This window comes from Marmota flaviventris, chromosome 17 (genome assembly GCF_047511675.1).
Source record: "Marmota flaviventris isolate mMarFla1 chromosome 17, mMarFla1.hap1, whole genome shotgun sequence".
NCBI lineage: Eukaryota > Metazoa > Chordata > Mammalia > Rodentia > Sciuridae > Marmota > Marmota flaviventris.
The window spans coordinates 76178070-76196640 of NC_092514.1; the positions used below are offsets into that span (position 1 = coordinate 76178070).

Below are 18571 nucleotides of genomic sequence, written 5' to 3' on the forward strand. Positions count from 1 at the left end.
CCATGTGGCTTGAGAGCCACATAGTTTGCTGGCTAGATGACGTTTTCCTGCATAGTCATGGGACAAAACCTTTGGCCTGCATTGTTGCTCTCCAGAAAATGTCATTTGGGAGAATGGAGACCTGGGGACCATTCTGAGGCTCATTCAAAAGCAGTCATAATCCAGGGTTTTTTTTTTTTTTTTTTTTTAAGAGAAAGAGAGAGAGAGAATTTTTTAATATTTATTTTTTAATTTTCGGCGGACACAACATCTTTGTTTGTATGTGGTGCTGGGGATCGAACCCGGGCCGCACGCATGCCAGGCAACGCGCTACCGCTTGAGCCACATCCCCAGCCCAATAACTAGTTTTTCAAATTGTTATAAAACATGGTTTTGCCAAAAAAAAAAAAAGAAAACATCCAAGGGAATAGAAAGTTACAAAACACTGTCCCCTCTGCCACCCTAGTGTGTGAATCTCACCTCTCTGCTGTGTAAAGCCAAGTTCAGACATTTTTCACTGGTGGCACGTATTCAGTTAACTCCAGGAACATGTCTAGTAACTTAGCTGACGGCATGGCTCAAGGATCCTGGTGAGGAGCTCAGGACGTAGGCTGTGGGTCCTTTTGGTCAGGGACAGAGAGGAGGGCAGCAATTTCCCCTTCCCACATAGGTCGTTTGGTGGAGGCTCACTAGTTAACATGTGTCCTGTTGTTCTTTGAACAGATTGTCCCAACGGTCATCCGTGCTCTGTCGGAGAGGTGAGTCTTGGTATTTGGGGGAGGCTCAAAATGTGCATTTCTCATCTGAAGTGGAAGGGTGCAGAGAATAAGTGTCTTGACCTTCTGGGAGATACAGGCTCATTCTGAGGGCTGCTCATGGTGTTCCAACTGAGCATCTAAATGGCACTGTGGACATTATTCTTTACTGCAGGTCTTTATTGCATTGTAGGATATTTAGCAGCATGCCTGACCTCGGCTCACTGGGTACCAGTAGCAGCACTTCCTGGACCAGTGAATCTACAGGCACTGCCCAAGTCCCTGGGATACAATGGTGCTGCTGGCTGGGAGCCCCACTCCCTCCCTGGCCCTGCCACACAGCTGGATCACTAGCCAAAAAGCAAGTGTGGGCTAGACACCAGAGGACAGGCGAGGACAGGAAAGATTCAGGGGCGTGAGTGATGAGCCCTGGGGGAAGAGTGGGTGCTGCTCTTCCAGGACTCTAGGGCGTCTCTGGGCTGCTCATGGCATCTGCGCTTGCTGAGCAACAGGCTGCTGGACTGGATTCCAGTGTGCTGCTCCATAAAGTGAACAGGAGACACTTCACCCTCCTGAACCTACTCACTTCCTTGTTGTGCAGTGAGATAGGAACAGGTTCCAGGACCACTCTGTTCTGAGAGCCTGCAGTGAAGGGTCTGCTGTGGTTGTGGTTCACATGTGGCAGGGTACCCTGTGACTTGGAAACATGGGCCCTTGGTAGAGGCAGATCTTTTTTTTTTTTTTTTTTTGAGAGAAAGAGAGAGGGAAAAAAATTTTTTTGTTTAATATTTATTTTTTATAAAAACATCTTTATTTTATTCTTATGTGGTGCTGAGGATCGAACCTGGCCCTAGCGCGCTCTCCTAGCCCCACGCATGCCAGGCGACCGCGCTACCGCTTGAGCCATATCCCCAGCCCTGGTAGGGGCAGATCTTGTGGTTAGGTGTTTGGGTTCTTTCCAGTGGATGAGGAGGTCTGTCCAGTTAGAGAGTGAAGCTCTGGAGTCTGGGAGAGAGGTGGTGAGTGTGAGGATGGGAGACCGGGTTGTGCACACTTGTCACGCTACTTGGGAGGAAAAACTGTCATGCTGATTATTTTTAAATAAAGCCACCTTTGCCGCTGGATAGCACACTTGGTTAAGTGCCCGCCCTGTCCCCAGGCTCCTGTTCGTCCTTGACACACACACACACACACACGCACAGATGCAGTCCCAGCAGGACAGGCCACCTCCTGTGCAGGGTGGTTTCTATGCATGCCATGATGCTCACTGTGGGTCCCCTCTCTGTCCCAGTGTGGCATGCCGATGGAGCAGGGCTCCTGTGTTGACTGCGGTGCTCTCATCGGAGGTGTCGACCACAAACCTCACGCCGGCTTCCTGAGCATCAGGTATGTGGGCTCAGCTTCCCTCCCTCAGAGCCTGGGGCCCTGGGCTGTCCACTGCTGCACATCTGTGCCCTGGTTGTGCTGGGGAGCCACATCAAGCACACCTGTAGTCATTTTTGGGTTTTGGCTTTTTTTTTTTTTTTGCTTTGTTTTCAGTGCTAGGGACGGGACCTGCGGCCTCATGTGCCAGGCAAGTGCTCTAAAACTGAGCTACTCCCCAGCCCTGTTTTTCTTTTTTTTAATATGTAATCAGTCTTATCAAGTACATCCCTCCCTCCCTATCTTTTCTGTGGGGACTATTCCCAGGACACTGCCCTCCACATCTACTCAGTTCCAGATGATCAGATCCTTTATATGTCGTGGCACAGTACTTGTATGTGACCTACAAATATGGTCCCATAGATTTTTTTTTTTTTTGGTACACAGGTCTTAACCACTAAGCCACATCCCCAGCCTTTTATAGATATATATATATATATATTTTTTTTTTTTTTTAATTTAATTTTTAGTTATAGGTGGTCACAATATCTTTATTTAATTTTTTATTGGTACTGGGAATCGAATCCACCCTCACACATGGTAGGCGAGCGCTTTACCTCTGAGCCACAGCCCCAGTCCCTTTTTTTATATTTTATTTAGAGACAGGGTCTCACTAAGTTGCTTAGGGCCTTGCTAAGTTGCTGAGGCTGGCTTTGATCTGTGATCCTCCAAAGATGCTGGGATTACAGGTGTGCACCACTGTGCCCGGCTCACTACAGACTTCTAAAATATCATCTCTAGGTTGCTTATTATACCTCAAGCAAAGTGAATGCTATGTAAATACTCATAATATTTTATAGAAAATAAAAAGAAGAAGAAAAGTTACTATTCAGTATAGACATAGTTATTTCTGAAAAATTTTGATTCACAGTTGGTTGAATCCAGGTACAGACTGCAGATACTGTGGACAGCCCACTGTACCAGACTCAGAAACCATATAAAATTCTGACCTTCAGCTAGGCAGTGGTACAAGCCTATAATCGCAGCTACTTTGGAGGCTGAGACAGGAAGATCAAAAGTTTGAACACAGCTGGGGACTTTTGTGAGACCCTGTCTCAAAAATAAAAATATAGGGCTAGGGATACAGCTCAGTTGGTAGAGTGCCTGCCTCACAAGCACAAGGCCCTGGGTTCAATCCTGGCCTCCATCCTGACAGCCTGCACTAATGGCCACATCGTGCAGCTACTTAACACTGGGAATGTGTAGGGTTTGGCCAGCCAGCCAGCCAGGCAGCCAGATGGGTCTAAAGAGAGAAAGACTTGGAGGCAGGTGGTCTAGCCAGGTAGAATATCTAGTATTTCTTTAAAACTAGAAACCTAGGGGTTGGTATAGCTCAGTTGGTAGGGTGGTTTCCTAGCATGCACAAGATCCTGGGTTCAATCCCCAGCACTGAAAAAAAAAAAAACTGGAAATATGGTGGTGCACACCTGTATCCCAGTGGCTAAGGCAGGAGGATCAAAAATTTTTAAAGCAGCCTCAGCAACTTAGTGAGGCCCTGTCTCAAAAAATAAAAAAGTGGGTGTTGAGAATGTGGTTCAGTGGTTGAGCCCCTGGATTCCATCCCGAGTACCAAAAACAAAAAACAAACAAAACAAACTGGGAACCTGGTTGTAAGATGCACGGCCCCTGCAGCTGAGGAGAAACAGATGTCTCTAGCCTTCACTGCCTTCTCTTATCCTCTCCAGAGCCAACACAGACAGAACCAGGACTGGCCATGTGCTGGGCCACCCGCAACACAGAGGTGTCGTAGTGGTGTCTGACCGAGAGCTGTCCCCCGTGGTCTTCATCCTCATCCGGCTACTCACTCATTTGGCTATGCTTCTGGGAGCCACCCAAAGTCCCAAGGTACAGGACGCTACCGCCAGACTCTGAAGTTGCCATGGGAAGAGCCAGCTGCCTTTGCATCAGTCCGTTGTCTGCCTAGTCCTAGCCCCTGGGGGTTTTACCTAGTCCACAAGTGGTACAAGAGTTACAGACCCTACTTTTTCCACTGCGGCCTCGATGGAGTAGGGCAACTACTCATCAGATTATGGAAACTCCACTTCATTTTGAAATTTTCAAAATCTGTTTTATTTAACTGACACACAGCATGTTAGTGGGGTACAGTGTGACGTCTTAGCACGTGTATAATAGGATGTAACATTCAGATCATAAAGTCTACTTGGAGTGCCCAGCTCTGTCCTCGGCCCACAGCTGGGCATGGTAGGGCAGGGGACCCTGTTGCCTGTGACCTCATGGTGGCTGCAGGAGGTATAGGGCAGTGTTCCCCGCCACACCACGATGACATCAGTCAGCAGTCTCTCACTGCACTCACCTGCCTTCCGTCCCCTGCTGCCTGCGTCATGCTGAGAGCACCCTGGCCTCACCTAGAAACCACCCTCTCCCAGTGGTGGTGTTCACCTCTGCCTGGTCCTTGCCCCCACAGGCCCTGATAAACATCATCAAGCCTCCAGTGAGGGACCCAAGAGGATTCCTGCAGCAGCACATCCAGAGAGACTTGAAGCAGTTAACAAAGACACTGGGGAAGAGTGCCGACGAGACCACCCACGTGGTCCACCTCATCCTGCGCTGCCTTCTCAAAGAGCAGTGCTCACTCCCTGGCCAGAGTAAGCAAGGGACAGGGCTGGGCACGACTCCCAGGAGGCCAGGCTCCCTTGGCTCCTGCTGAGCGGTGACACGAGTGGAAGTGAGCTCTCTACTCTTCTTGCGGGGGCTGGAGGGCACTGCACTCCTCCACACACCCCCTGCCTGACTGAGGCCTGCAGCACAGACACCTGGTGCATGTGCACACAGCCTTAACCTGTGCCCTGGGATCATGTTGCACCCCAGCAAGTGACACGTGTCCCACTTCTGCTTTCCCAAAGATGTCACACTTGTACCCTGACCTAGTATATTCACATCTACAATTTGTAACATGAACAAAAGGAGGCTATAAACACTGTTTGCCCAACTAACTCTTCTAAACACTTATATCCATGCCCAAAGCATAGGTTTGCAAGGGGACTTTGTAAGTGGTTATCGGGGTGGCATTAGGAGGGATTTCAGTTTGTTGCTTACCTGCAAAAATCATGATGACCACTGTAGAACAATGTTATTTAAAAGCCTACAGATAATTACAATTGCAATAATGTTCCTACAGCCAGAGAATCTGTTCCCCTTCAGGAGTGTCTTTGCCAGAAAACAGCATTAGTGTGTAGTTCCCACCTTAGCGAGACCAACTTTGCCGAGTGCCTCTGTTGTGGTGTGGTTTCTGCAGCACATGGACCTGGGAGCCCTAACCTGCTGCCAGCTCATGGGACCACCTCTGCCTACGGGCCTGGGGGCAGCAGTGAGCTGGCTCTGTGTGGCTGTCAAGTTCTCGTCCTGTCCTCAGCCGTTTGTTTGGAATGCCTTTAAGACCACAGCTGTAGGGACCTGGGGACACGGCTCAGTTGGTAGAGTTCTTGCCTTGTATGCACAAAGCCCTTGGTTCAATCCCCAGCACCACAAAAAAAAAAAAAAAAAAAAAGATTAAAAAAGACCACAGCTATGGCTTGGAGGTTTGCCAGAGACTACAGCATCTTCACAAGGTCTGGAGGCTGGTGTTGGCAGTACCTGGTTAACTTAAGGAAAGAAGACTATCTCTATTAATGTCATTCAGTGCTTACTGTATGGAGATTGCTGTTTTTTGTTTGTTGGATAACACAGACATTTTTGTTTTCTTTGTAGGGCATTTAAATTTTGATGCGGAATTGTCAACCAAAGAACGGAGAAACAATTGGGAAAAACATGTTGCATCTCTTCTTCTACCTGAACTGGAGGTAAGGGGCAAGTGGTGACCAATCCTTAGCTCTCTGTCCAGAAGGGTCCCATAAGTCAGGCCAAGGATTATCAGGAGTTCTCAGAGGGCAGGCAGCAGCCTACTCTCCACTGCTTTTTACAGCAGGTTGTGAAAGTAAGAGGCAGAGACCCTCCAGAAATGCACGGGCACTCTGGATTCATGAGCGCTCCGCTGAGAACATCAGAGCCAACTATCCACAGCAGGACAGGGAAGTCAGGAAGTGAAGGGTGGTGAAATACAGGCCCTAGAGTCCTGCTCTGTTTAGGAACAAGGAACCCCTGAATCACAGTGAAAGAGAGCAAAAGTGAGCGTCTGGGGTGCAGAGGCAGACTCCTGCGGAGCCACTGTGGTGTCTGCTCGGCTTTCTGGGTCAGTGCCCCACGTGCAGAATGCTGTGTCATTTCTTTACCCAGCATCTAGACAAGACCCTGCTGACTGTGAGCACGCTCATCAGCCAGGATGAACGTGTCAGCTCCAACCCCGTGGCCAAAATCATATATGGTGACCCAGCGAACTTCCTGCCCCGACTGCCCCAGAAAAATGTGGTTCATTGCTCAAAGATTTGGAGCTGCAGGAAGAAGATCACAGTCGAGTACCTCCAGCATGTTGTGGAGCAGAAGAACGGCAAGGAGATGGTGCCCATGCTCTGGCAGTTCCTGCAGAAGGTGTGTCCACCTCATGGTCTGCCTCCTTTACCTGCTAGACTTCTCCTGAGGACCGGGAGGCTGTGACTGGGTTCAGAGTCATCATTCCTAGAGGCAGAACCCTAACCTTCCCATCAGCACTGTGATCCTGAAGGCAAGGCCTGTAGCGTGAGTCTCAGGGAGAGCGCAGAGGTCTAAAGACACATCTGCTGAAGTCACAGGTGGAATATGCACAAGTGGGCTTAGTGGTGCCCTGTAAGGAACTTAAAGACCAGGAGGGACCACCCTGGTCACTCAGCTCTTGTCTTCATCCCCAGAAGTTGAGCAGATGGTCACCAGCAAGTGCCTGCTCAGCCAGGGGCCTCCCTGTGCCTTGCAGGCAGGAGGCAGTGTGCTGCATGATGTCGAGTTATACTGCCAGGCTCAGGAGTGGTCCCCGGCTTTCACCCACTTGAGCTCTCCTGGGCCACAGCAGATGTTCTCACCTCCTCCCTTATGGACCGTCATTACCATAGCTGACAGGGAGCAGAATGATTTGGAAAGGTCTGGTGCTCACACTAGGAAGGACTTGGTGCTAGTGTTGTGATCTCTTATCAAGACACAGTTTCATTTCACTGAGGATGCTGGATCCTGGCTCTTCAGAACAAAACCCAGTGACCACTGCCTGGGGTCTTGGTGTTTCCTTCCAGCAGCCTCACACCCAACAGTGGGCCTAGGAGGCAAATTTCTTTTTATTTTTCCCTAATTATTTACTTTTACTAATTAATTAGTTGTACACATTAATGGAATTGTGATATTTCCATGTATGCATATAGCATGTACTGATCTCGTCTGTGTCTGGCTTGTTTCACTTAACAACATAACATCCTCTAGTTCTATCCATTTTGCTGAAAATGACAGGACTTCATTCTTCTTACAGCTGAATTATTTTCAGCTATTATGTATAAACTACATCTTCTTTATCCATTCATCTGATGGGCTTCAGGGAGATTCCATGTCAGCTATTGTGAATGGTGTCACGTAAACATAGTGTGTAGTACCTCTTTGATAGGCTGACTTCCTTTGGAGTGGGCTATCTGGATCACATGGTAAACCTTTTTTTAGTTTAAGAAACCTCCATACTGTTTTCCATTATGAGGTACTAGTTTACATTGCCACCAGGAGTATATTAGAGTTCTTTTTTCTCTTTATCTTTGCATACATTTGTTATTTTATGTTTGGGGCTCATTTATTTTGGGGGGTGGGGAATAGTGGTGACTGAACCAGGACCTTGTGCATGCTAGGCCAGCAACGCTCTACTACTGAGCTATAGCCCCCATCCCCAGCCCTCCACACTTTTTAGTTGTAGATAGACACAATATTTATTTATTTTTCTGTGGTGCTGAGGATCAAACCCAGTGCCTCACATATGCGAGGCAAGTGCTCACTAACTGAGCTACAGCCCCAGCCCTTGTTTTTTTAAAGACAGAGTCTCGCTAAGTTGCCCAGACTGGACTAGAACTTACTGAGGCTAGCCTCAAACTTGTGATCCTCCTGCCTTAGCCTCCAGAGTAGCTGGGATCATAGGTGTGTGCCACCACACCTATCTTCTTTTTATAAGAGCCATTCTAATTGTGGTGGGATGGCATCTCATTGTAGTTTTTATTTGCATTTCCCTGATGGCTATTGATATTTGAACATTTTTTCATATATTTGTTAACCACTTTTATTTTTTCTTTTGAGAAGTGTCTATTCAGATCATTTGCTCATCTTAAAATGTGTTACTTTGATTTTTTTTTTTTAAATTTATTTTTTTCAGTTATATATTCTGGGTATTTACCTGCTGTCAGGTGAATAGTTGGCAGCTATTTCTCACATTCTATACGCTGTCTCTGTTCCGTTGGGTGTTTTCTTTGGTGTGAGACTTTAATTTTGATGTGATCATTTTGCTCTTACTTTCTGTGGTTTGGGGGTTCTATCCAGAAAACCATCACCTGTGCCAATGTCTTGGAATGTTTCCTCTGTTTTTCTGCTGGTAGCTTCAGAGGTCAGGTCTTACATCTGGGTCTTTGGTCATCTAGAGTTGATTCCTGTGCAAACTGAGAGACGGGGCCCAGATCAGTCCTCACAGCAGCTCTTGTTGGAGGAGTGCGGGGACTTGGTCCTGTCATCCTACATCCCTGAGTGCAGGGCATGTTTACCGTATCAAAGGCCCTCTCTCTGTACTTGGCCAGAGGATGGGATGGCCCTTTCCCCATTTGCAGGGTGTGATCGTGTAGAACAATCCACTGACCAGATTAAACCACTCAAAGTCCCCAGCCTGCCCCAAGTCTACAAGCCCCATGTTGTTTCTCAGTTACATAGTGGAAGTGTTACTGAGCCATCTTCCCTTCTCCAGGAGGCAGAACTGAGACTGGTGAAATTCTTGCCTGAGATTTTGGCCCTGCAAAGGGATCTGGTGAAACAATTCCAGAATGTTCCAGAAGATGAATACAGTACCATCAGGAGTTTTATTAGCAGTCACAGTTCAGGTATGACTGCTGTCTGCTCCAACAAAAGATAAGGACCATCCATGTTTGGTGGTACAAAAGGATCATTCAGGTTGGGGCAGAAGGGTGGGGCTTAGGTCCTAAGCTAGAATGTGAGGTAAAAAGGATGCCAAATCCCAGAGACATACTGAGAGCTGCTGCTGTGGCAGAAACATTCCCCCCCCCCCCCCACACACACACCCCTTCTCACACAACCTCAAACGTGAAATGCAGGTGTGCTGCTGATTGTGGGTAGGTGCAGGGTCAGGTTCTCGGGAGCACGCCTTGTGGTCTGACCCTGGCCAGGGCACTGTTTCCAATGGGGACCTTACCAAGTGTCTTGCTCAATAGATGGGCTGAGGCAGCTGTTCCACAACAGGATCACCATCTTCCTGTCCACGTGGAATGCACTGAGGCGATCACTGGAGACCAACGGTAAGTGTCCTCCACCTGGTTCTGCCAGCACCCTGCTGTATGCCTGCCAATGCAACCTGTGGACAGAGGTGCTGAGCTACGTGAACCAGTCTCTAACCTAACCCTCAGTCCTCTTGAATCTATAAATATGGAATCAGAAAGGAGTTGAGACCACTGAAAACTTAACGGTCAGGGTCCAGCTCTATGGAGGCAGCTGCCCACACTGCCTTCCTCCTACCCTGCCTCCAGGCTGTGACCCAAATGCCCAAAGCAGAATCCCTCTGCTTAGAAATGACCCTGTCTTTTAAAGGTGAAATCAAGTTACCCAAAGAGTACTGCAGCTCCGACTTGGATTTGGACACAGATTTTAAGGTCATCCTGCCCCGGCGTCAGGGCCTGGGTCTCTGCTCAACTGCATTAGTCAGCTACTTGATTAACCTACACAATGAAATCATCCACACAGTGGAGAAGTTCTCCAAGGAAAACAACAGGTACTGTGCCTCCCACCACCCCTGCCACCAAGCCTGGTTGCAGACTCCAGCCAGCAATAGCTCCCGTCCCCAGACCCTCTCAGCTTTCCTCCACAAACAAAGCCCAGTGTTTGCACATGGTTTTCACTTGCTCACACTATGAGGGCAGGAGCACATGCCCCATACCTGCCCCGGACACCAAGGGACATCTTCTGTCCCGCAGCTATTCCGTGGATGCCTCTGAGGTCACTGACCTGCATGTCGTCAGCTACGAAGTGGAGCGGGACCTGATTCCACTGATTCTCTCCAACTGCCAATACCAAGTGGAACAAGGCGGGAAGACCTCACAGGAGTTCGACCTGGAGAAGATCCAGCAGCAGATTAGCAGCCGCTTCCTCCAGGGCAAGCCCTTGCTGACCCTCAAGGTAGGCTGGGCGCTCTGCAATGATTGGCTTGTCAGGCATGAACAGTCCTTGTGGGTTTCAGGGAGAACAGACTGAGGGGACACCTAAGGTCTCCTCTGCATCGTCTCTTCCCCACTGGTGTTCTGCGGTCCCTGTACTTTCTCTGGGCTGGGAGGTGTCCCCAGCTGTCTTCCACATCCCCATCTACATATGTCCCCAGGGCAGCCTCAAGTCTCAGTGGACTGGGTGTCCACCACAGATAATGGCACCACCCAGAAGACCTGTCATTGCTGCCGTCCCTTCAGTTCACATGCAGCCCTTGCCCAGGAACCACCACCATGCCTTCCCCACACCCTTGTCCTGTAACTGCCACTGCCATGGCTTCAGTTCAGAGCACTCAGCCTTCAGACCAGCTGCCCAGTGCTCCCTGCAGCACCATGCTATGTGGACAGTGCTACCTGGGCTCTACCGCACTCCCCTGGCTGGCACAGAAAGCCCTGTCACCTGGCCCCAGACCAACCTTCAAGCTGTCTCCACCCCCTGCCTCACTTGCTGCTTCAAACCTGTGACCTGCCTCTTGACTCCCTGAACATGGTAGCACTTCCACACTGTCCCTGTCTGTGGCTGCACTCATCCTTTCGGGTCCAGTCAGGTGTCATACTCAGATTACTTATTCCCTCACTGCCCGCAATCAGGCTGTCAGTTGTTGGAGTCCAAAGCCATTTTTAATTCATCCTGACAGTGGCTGCCTTGTGCACGGTCTCTGCTCAGTGTTGCTGGAGAGCTCACCAATGTGCACATTCCCATTCCTGCTCCTCCAACACTCTTGGGCTCTTGTGGTCCTCAGACACACTGGTCTACAGGGCAATATCTGCATGGCCGCTGTAGCCAGGCTGGACTTCTTACACTACTGTGTCCAAAGAGTGTGGCTTAAACAGAGCATTAGGAGGCAGCAAAGCTACATGCCTCGCCCAGGAATATACTGTCTGCCTTGGTCCTTCCTCTGAGTCACTGCTGAAGAATACATCTGCCATCACATGGAAGCCTCCACTATGAATTTAATTTCCAAAAGCTGTTTTTCTTTCTCACCTCAGGGGATACCCACGCTGGTGTACAGACATGACTGGAACTTCGAACATCTCTTCACGGGCATCAAGAACAAAATGGCACAGGTGGTCATGATAAGCCCTCACCTGCAGGGTGGTTCCATCCACATACATAAGGACAGTCTGGTCCCATCCTGGTGTCCACTGTGAGCACCAGGCTCTCTGGCTCCCAAAGGACCCCAGGGGCTCCAGAAGAGAGGCAAGCCGGTGGCAAACAGATCATAATACTTTCTGACGCCTTGGGGGTTGTTGTCTTGGTGATGTCCTGACCAGGGTGCCACAGATCGAGAACTCAATTTCTCCTGCTCCTTAGGTTCTGCTGTCAACAGATGGAGAGGCTATTGTGCCTCTCCATGTCCTCACGGGGCCTTGGGAGGATCCAGTTAGCTCAGGCCTGTTCCTATGCAGTCTGTACACTGGCACACTCGGCAAGCACAGGGATCAGCTCTTGCCACAAGTGCTGGACAGGTGGCCTGCCTGTGCCGGCAGCTCAGAGTCAGGCTCTTACCAAGTAGGAGAAGCAATAGCCTGACCCAAGCCTCTGTCCTGCTTTTGGTTTCAGAGCCCCCTCCCCAGCTCGGCCATAGGTGCCATCAGTGGACAACTGCAGTCCTACAGCGATGCCTGTGAAGCCCTGTCTGTTGTAGAGGTCACTCTGGGCTTTCTAGGCACAGCTGGTGGGGATCCAAATATGCATCTGAATGCGTACGTCCAAGATATCCTTCGGATGGGTGATCAAACGACTCCAGTTCTAGAGGTGGGTCCTGTGTGCCTTTCAAGGAGAATCAGCATCGCCTCACCTTAGTTTCCTGCGAGAATGCCACCACGCAGGGAGCACCCATGTAGACACCCCTGGAAAGGGGTGGTCAGGAACCCCCACCCCCAGTCAGTCTACAGAGTAGTGGCGCCAGGAGAGGCAGGGATGCCCAGTGCTGACCACCTACTAGAGCAGGATGCACAGGGGACTAAGGACATTGGCTGCCTGCTCACTGTGTGATGCTGAGACATGAGTTGCTACAGGAGGGGGAGACTCTTAGATATTTGGAAGATGAGACAGGTAGACTCGGTGGATGGAAAAGAGGTGGCCTCGTGACAGGAAATGGGCAAAACAGGGAGAAATGCCCTGGGTAGCACCAAGGGAGTCTGTGTGCCTTCACCTCCTACTCAAGACTCTTCCTCTTCCAGGCCTTAAGCAGGGGTCAGTTAAAACACGCTATTGCCCTCTGGCAGTTCCTCTCTGCTCATAAGTCGGAACAGCTGCTGCGACTGAAGAAAGTGAGTCTGCCCTGCCTCTGCCCAGATGGAGGGAGCCACACCCTTGTCCCAGGCTCTGATGTTGTGCTTGTTCATCTTCTTTAGGATCCCTTCCGGGAAATCAGTTCTATGTTCAAAGCCGACCTCAGCCCAGAAAGTGCTAAGCTCCTCAGCACCTTCCTGAATCACACAGACCTGGATGCTTTCCTCCTGGAGCTCCATGAAATGATGGTGTTGAAACTAAGGAACACCCAGACCCAGGACAGCTTCAACCCCGAATGGAGGTACGGTGTGCACCCTGCCAGCCAGCAGGTGTGCAGAACGCTTGCCCCTCCCGTTGACACGAAGGTAGTTCTGTCTTACACAGGACCCTCGGTCTACTGTTCTCCATCACAAGAGCAACTAGGGGCTGGCTTCTTTGGTTTTAATCTTTTGGGGACTTTAAAAAAATAACTAAAAAATCATTTATTCTTATTACAAGTATACTTACCTATGTCAAAGAGATGCATTTTGGATTAGGAAGAAAAAGCCACAACAATGTATGAAGTCTAAAAATACCCAAAATTATCTAAAATTTTACATTTTTGGCAATCTAGGGGCCAAAAAATGGTATCTTGCTTTCATTTGTGTTTCCCTACCTACTTGTGTGGCTGACACATTTTAAAATTTATCACCATTTTTCTGAATTATCTTTTGGTAGCTTTTGGTTACTGGGCAGGGCAGTTGATCTCTTTCTTTTTTATCATTTGGTACCAGGGATTAAATCCATGGGCACTTAACCACTGCGCTGCATCCCCAGCTTTTTATTTTTCATATTGAGACAGGGCCTCTATTGCTGAGGCTAGCATCAAATCTATAATCCTCCTACCTCAGTCTAACCAACTGCTAGGATTACAGGCATATGCCACCACACCTGACCAGCTTATCTCTCTTTTTTTTGAGGTTCATCACTTTGATGACATCCTAAAATTCAGAGTAACGGGCCAAAGGGGCCTCTGGGCTCAGCAGCTGTGAAGAAGGAGGGGTCCCAAGTATACCCTAAGTCAGGACACTGCAAAAAGGCACTCATGAGGGGGGCTTCAAGCCCCTCTGAATACTTCTTCATATAAAATTGGGGTGGGGGGGCCCAAGAGTAAGGGAGGCAAAGAGACCATCCCTCCTGGCCCATGAGTAAAAGAGACAAGGGGGGGGGGATGCTGGGAGCAGGAAACTTGCTAAGTCAGTGGCCTGCCCCCCCCACACACACACACACCCCACCACACTTTCCAGCCCCTCTCTAAAATATGCAGTGGGGCCCTGAGGAGAGGGAGCCCTCATGTTCAAACCCCTGATTCTCCCACCTAGCTGGTACGAAGTTGATAATTGCCACTCTGGGTGATATAATAAATCCAGGGCAGGGCCTGGTAACCGCTTTTCTCAATGATCTTCATGTAATGGACCTTGATGAGTTTCTCTTTCTTAATGGTTTGTGAAAGCTCTTTGTATAGAACAGATTAATCTTTGATCCACACATCGTCTAGAAGTCAAATCTGATGGAGGAGTTTTACATAAAGCCTTGTGGGGCTGGGTTCAGTGGTACACGCCCATAATCCCGCAGCTTGGGAGGATGAATCAGGAAGATCATAAGTTCACAGCCAGCCTCAGCAACTTTGTAAAGCCCTAAGCAACTCAGAGACCTTGTCTCTAAATAAGATATGAAAAAGGGTTGGGGATGTGGCTCAGATGGTAATGCACCCCTGGGTGCAATCCCCGGTATGAAAAAGAAAACAGAAAAAGCCACCATGGGGACATTCTCTGGAGGCTCTCCTTATCGCATCCTGGGGTGCTAAAGCAGCCTCACACTTTCTCCTGCTACCTTTATAGTTCTGTCTCACACGTCTGTTTCGTTAGTTCACTTTTAATGTGTGGTGTGAGGCAGGCATTTCACTTGACTAGTTTTCTGGATGGATAGTCAGGCTACACTGGCTGTGTGTGCCCTCAGGCCATATGGCACACGCCTGTGTACAACAGAGCTCCCCTTTCTAGAGAATCTGCCATGGGAGGGAATGCATGCCTTTTCTGAATGGCAAAGCCCCATTTCTGATGCAGCCAGACAGGCTCGTCAGGGGAGTGCCTGAAGTGGCCCAGCTGGACATCCTTGAGGAAGCTAAGCCTTGGACTCCAGGTCCAGCTCAGGAACCTGACAGCCGGCTGACTTTAAGCTGACCCTCAGGGTTTCTGGTCTTAGTTAGCACTTCAGACCTGTCAATGCCTGGAAAGAGTGGCAGCTGGTGGGCTCCTGTAGCTCTAAACACTTTCTCTTTTCCTGACTTTGCAGCCTGAGGGACACTCTGGTGAGTTACATGGAAACTAAAGACAGTGACATTCTTCCGGAAGTGGAATCCCAGTTCCCAGAAGAGATCCTGCTGTCTAGCTGCGTGTCTGTGTGGAAAGCAGCAGCTGCACGGAAACAGGACCGGCAAGCAAGATAGGACTGTCCACTCTGTTTCTGGATACACTGCAGACACGGCTCCCTCCCCTCTCTGTGCCTCTGGGGGCACCTGGGAGGAAAGTGTTGGCACAGCACTGAAGTCAAGGCCAGCACGTAATGTGCCAGCTTACAGCTTTTTTGAAAGCCAAGCCATTTCTGGAACACATGCAGATTCCAGAATTCTCGTGTTATATATGAATACTGTTCAGTAAGTGGTGAGGATGGCAATTATTTGGAAATGGAAATCACCTGCCACCCTGTGCATTTGAAGAACAGAAACAAAGGGGCACACCAGCAGAGACCTGTGTCGGGCCTGCAGCCTCTTCCTCCTACTGCCACACAGGCAGAACACAGGCGTGTTGGTCTTTTCTTCTACTCTATTCTATTCTGCGCACATAGAAGAGAATCTGTTTTTCTTTTCTCTTCCAGTCTCTGAAATTCTGCATACTGTGCCCATATTTCTTGGGTTCTAAGATGTGAAAAAAGCACCACTTTCATCTTCTCACTAACACAAGGAAAGCCAGGGTGTCCGCACTTGCCTTAAGACCACATGAACAAACACCAACCAGACTGTGAGTCACTGCCAGATTCCAAAAGGTCAGAGCCAACAAATCTGTGACGAGCATGGGATTCAGGACATTGCTAGGGTTTTGGTTTCCCCATGAATAAAATGGAGTCTACTGTCAGTCAGAGCTCCTTCTGGTTTTTGTATCTTCAGCTTATAAATGAAGTTCATCAGAGGCAGCTCCTGGTGATGCCATGGGGAGTTCTTGGCTGTGGGTGTTGTACTATGTAAGCATGCAGTCTTGGTGCCAGGTCAGCTTCCCTGAGTATGTGAATTCCCAGTCCTTTCTTTGGATCTCTACTGCACCATAAAAACTGAGCCTCAGAGAGAGTACAAAACCAGTTCCGTTTCTGAAAAAGGGAAAATACTTGCCCTGATCTTGTGCTGCCTTTTTCATTGTAAGTTTTGTCTCCTTTTGAAACCTCTGGATGAATTCCTGTTCCTCACAGCTCAGGGCCCATTTGCAGTGGGATCAGGATACCAGCCATCCACACCTTGGAGGCCCTGTCTTTCATGTACATTCCAGATAAGTTAGGGATCCAATCAGGCCTGTACTTTTGAGCTACAGAAATGCAAGAGGGGTGAAGGGCACAGCTCAGTAGTGCTTGCCTCACGTTCACAAGGCACCTCCCTGTGCACACCTGCAAAGGCAGGCATAGAAGCAACTGCAGTTCCTCTCCATGAATGAGCCCCCAGCGTCTGCAGAAGGAAGTGCAGTGACGGACCTTGGGTAGTAGCTGCTTTCACAGAACATGTGCTTGCATTTAGTGAGCTGTGAACATTCCACTTCCCCTCCCACCACATCCCTGCCTAGCAGAACCAGAGCACTTGGCCTTGGGTGCCTGGGGGTCAGGGTGTAGCTTGCCAGGGCCAGCAGGTCCTCACTGCCACACCTTCACAGATAGAATCAGGTGTCAAGTTCTTGATGTGAAGACCCTTTTTCTCCCTTTGACCTGGGCATTTTTTTCTGTTATGTTTTATTTTAGATGCTATGCTTTCAAAGCCTTAACTGTCATATCTAGCATGATTTATACAAAAATACACTGGAGCAGAGGCAAAAGTAAATTTCATTATACTTGTAATGCTTTTTTAATAAACTTGATTTCTGTTGCTAAAGGATCCCTCTTTGTGGGCCATGCTACTGTGTACAGCATGTAGGCTGTGGGAATGGTTGTGGGTTTTTGTGGAAATGTCCTTGCAGAAGTATTTGTGAAGCAGTCAGTTCAGAACAGAAGGCCACTCTAGAACGTGAGATAGTAAACTTCCTCTGGACAGAATAACAGCAGAACAGCATGTCCGTAGTAGAAAAACCTTAGGCCTCATCCGGGGAGTGGAGGGTGTCCTCTGCTTAAAGGGACTTAACTGAAAACAGCAGAGCTCCAGCTACCAACTGCACCTTGACGTGCTGCCAGAATGGGCCTGCAGAGTGCTCAGTGGGACAGAAGAAACCCTGAGGCCTGGAGCCGGGTTCCAGTGGTTTGAGCAACAACTGGCACATGTTCTGCAGTTTTCTGACCCCTTCAAATTGATAGAGCCTATGCTCAAGCATTCAGAATCCCAGGTCCAGCTGGGAAGAAAAGGCACAAGTGCTTTCTCCTGAGTGAAAATACTAGCAAAACTCACACCTTCCCTGTAGGGACGAGAGCCTGCTTCCTTTTCAGCTGGTGGAAGTGTTTCAGAGAGCCAATTGGGGAGGGCCCTGCACGTGTAGATTGCCCCCACTGCTCTTGAGGCTGCTCCTGCTTGGGGGCTCCCTAGTCTGCTGCCTTTCCCTTCACGTGGACCCACCAAGGTCAGTTTTCCTTCCTGATCACCACCTGTATCCCAAGGCACAATGGAACCTCAGCCCAGGGCACAGCCACCTCCTCAGAACCCTAAATCTAACGCAACCAGGCTGACACATCACAGCCCAAATGGACATGAGTATGGGTCTTGGCTCTCCTGTTTGCTCGCTCAATGACCATGGAAAAGCCATTTGATCTCTTTCAGCCTCCATTTTCTGACGTGCAAAATGCCTCCCAGTTCTGTAGGACCTGGCATGGGGTGGGTGCTCAAGAAATGGGACACCCCCACTCCCCCAGGCGGGAACTTGCCCACTTTCAGGGCCCTGTCAGTTGTTGGCGCTACAGGAAGTCTTTCCCACACCTGAAACTAATTAGTCTAATCTAATGCAGTGTTCTGTATCGTCCTCTTGAAATGTATATTCACACTACATGACTAAGGCACACACTTTTCTATGTTCTCATAGAATATAAGGCACGGGTTAAACAATACGCTTCAGCCTCACTGGCTGCCGTTGCGTGCCTCAGGACCTTTACACCGCTGTTCCCTCCGCCTGGCCTGCGCTCTCCAACTCACCCTTCAGGTCCCTCCCAAACATCCTTCCCAACCACCAGGTCCAGGCCAGCGCCCGGGGTATCCGGGTCACTCCGCAATCACGGGCCGCCGCAGCTGCGCCATCTAGTCACCCAGCTTCCTGCCCCTGTGAAGCCCCTCCAGGTGTGCAGCCCCCGCACCTCGCACAGCGCCAGGCACTGGAGCACCGACGACGCGTTCCTCCCACCCAGGACGGGCCGGCCCACGTGGAACCGGACGTGCAGCGCGCCTGCCGCGCTCGCGCGCTCCCTCGTTTCCCTGCGCTGGAAACGGTCCTGCGACCCGCGCGGCGCCGCCGAAGAGCGCGACCCCGGCCGACTCCTGCCGCGGCGGCCTCTCGAGCCAGCGCCGCGGCCGCGCTCGGCCTGCGCGGCGCGCCGGAAGT

The 18571-nt window shown here is 49.8% G+C and overlaps 1 protein-coding gene and 1 long non-coding RNA gene across 2 annotated transcripts in view; one reads left to right on the plus strand and one right to left on the minus strand.

The window, feature by feature from the left end:
• Window positions 1-16929, plus strand: part of Rnf213 (ring finger protein 213) — a 92940-nt gene extending 76011 nt beyond the window's left edge. Inside the window, exons 53-67 of the mRNA XM_071603976.1 lie at window positions 703-737; window positions 2026-2120; window positions 3842-4001; window positions 4582-4762; window positions 5865-5956; window positions 6390-6641; window positions 8998-9130; window positions 9479-9562; window positions 9852-10032; window positions 10235-10436; window positions 11510-11587; window positions 12084-12278; window positions 12707-12796; window positions 12881-13059; window positions 15093-16929. Coding sequence (XP_071460077.1) covers window positions 703-737; window positions 2026-2120; window positions 3842-4001; window positions 4582-4762; window positions 5865-5956; window positions 6390-6641; window positions 8998-9130; window positions 9479-9562; window positions 9852-10032; window positions 10235-10436; window positions 11510-11587; window positions 12084-12278; window positions 12707-12796; window positions 12881-13059; window positions 15093-15246 — 2111 coding nt within the window. The 3' untranslated portion in view covers window positions 15247-16929. The remainder of the gene's footprint in view (window positions 1-702; window positions 738-2025; window positions 2121-3841; window positions 4002-4581; window positions 4763-5864; window positions 5957-6389; window positions 6642-8997; window positions 9131-9478; window positions 9563-9851; window positions 10033-10234; window positions 10437-11509; window positions 11588-12083; window positions 12279-12706; window positions 12797-12880; window positions 13060-15092) is intronic.
• Window positions 6636-18541, minus strand: LOC139702539 (uncharacterized). Its single transcript, XR_011705160.1, has 4 exons — window positions 18327-18541; window positions 10266-10370; window positions 9460-9618; window positions 6636-8698 (listed from the first exon to the last, which is right to left on the minus strand). It is a non-coding gene; the product is annotated as an uncharacterized lncRNA (long non-coding RNA).
• Between the last annotated feature and the right edge of the window lie 30 nt (window positions 18542-18571).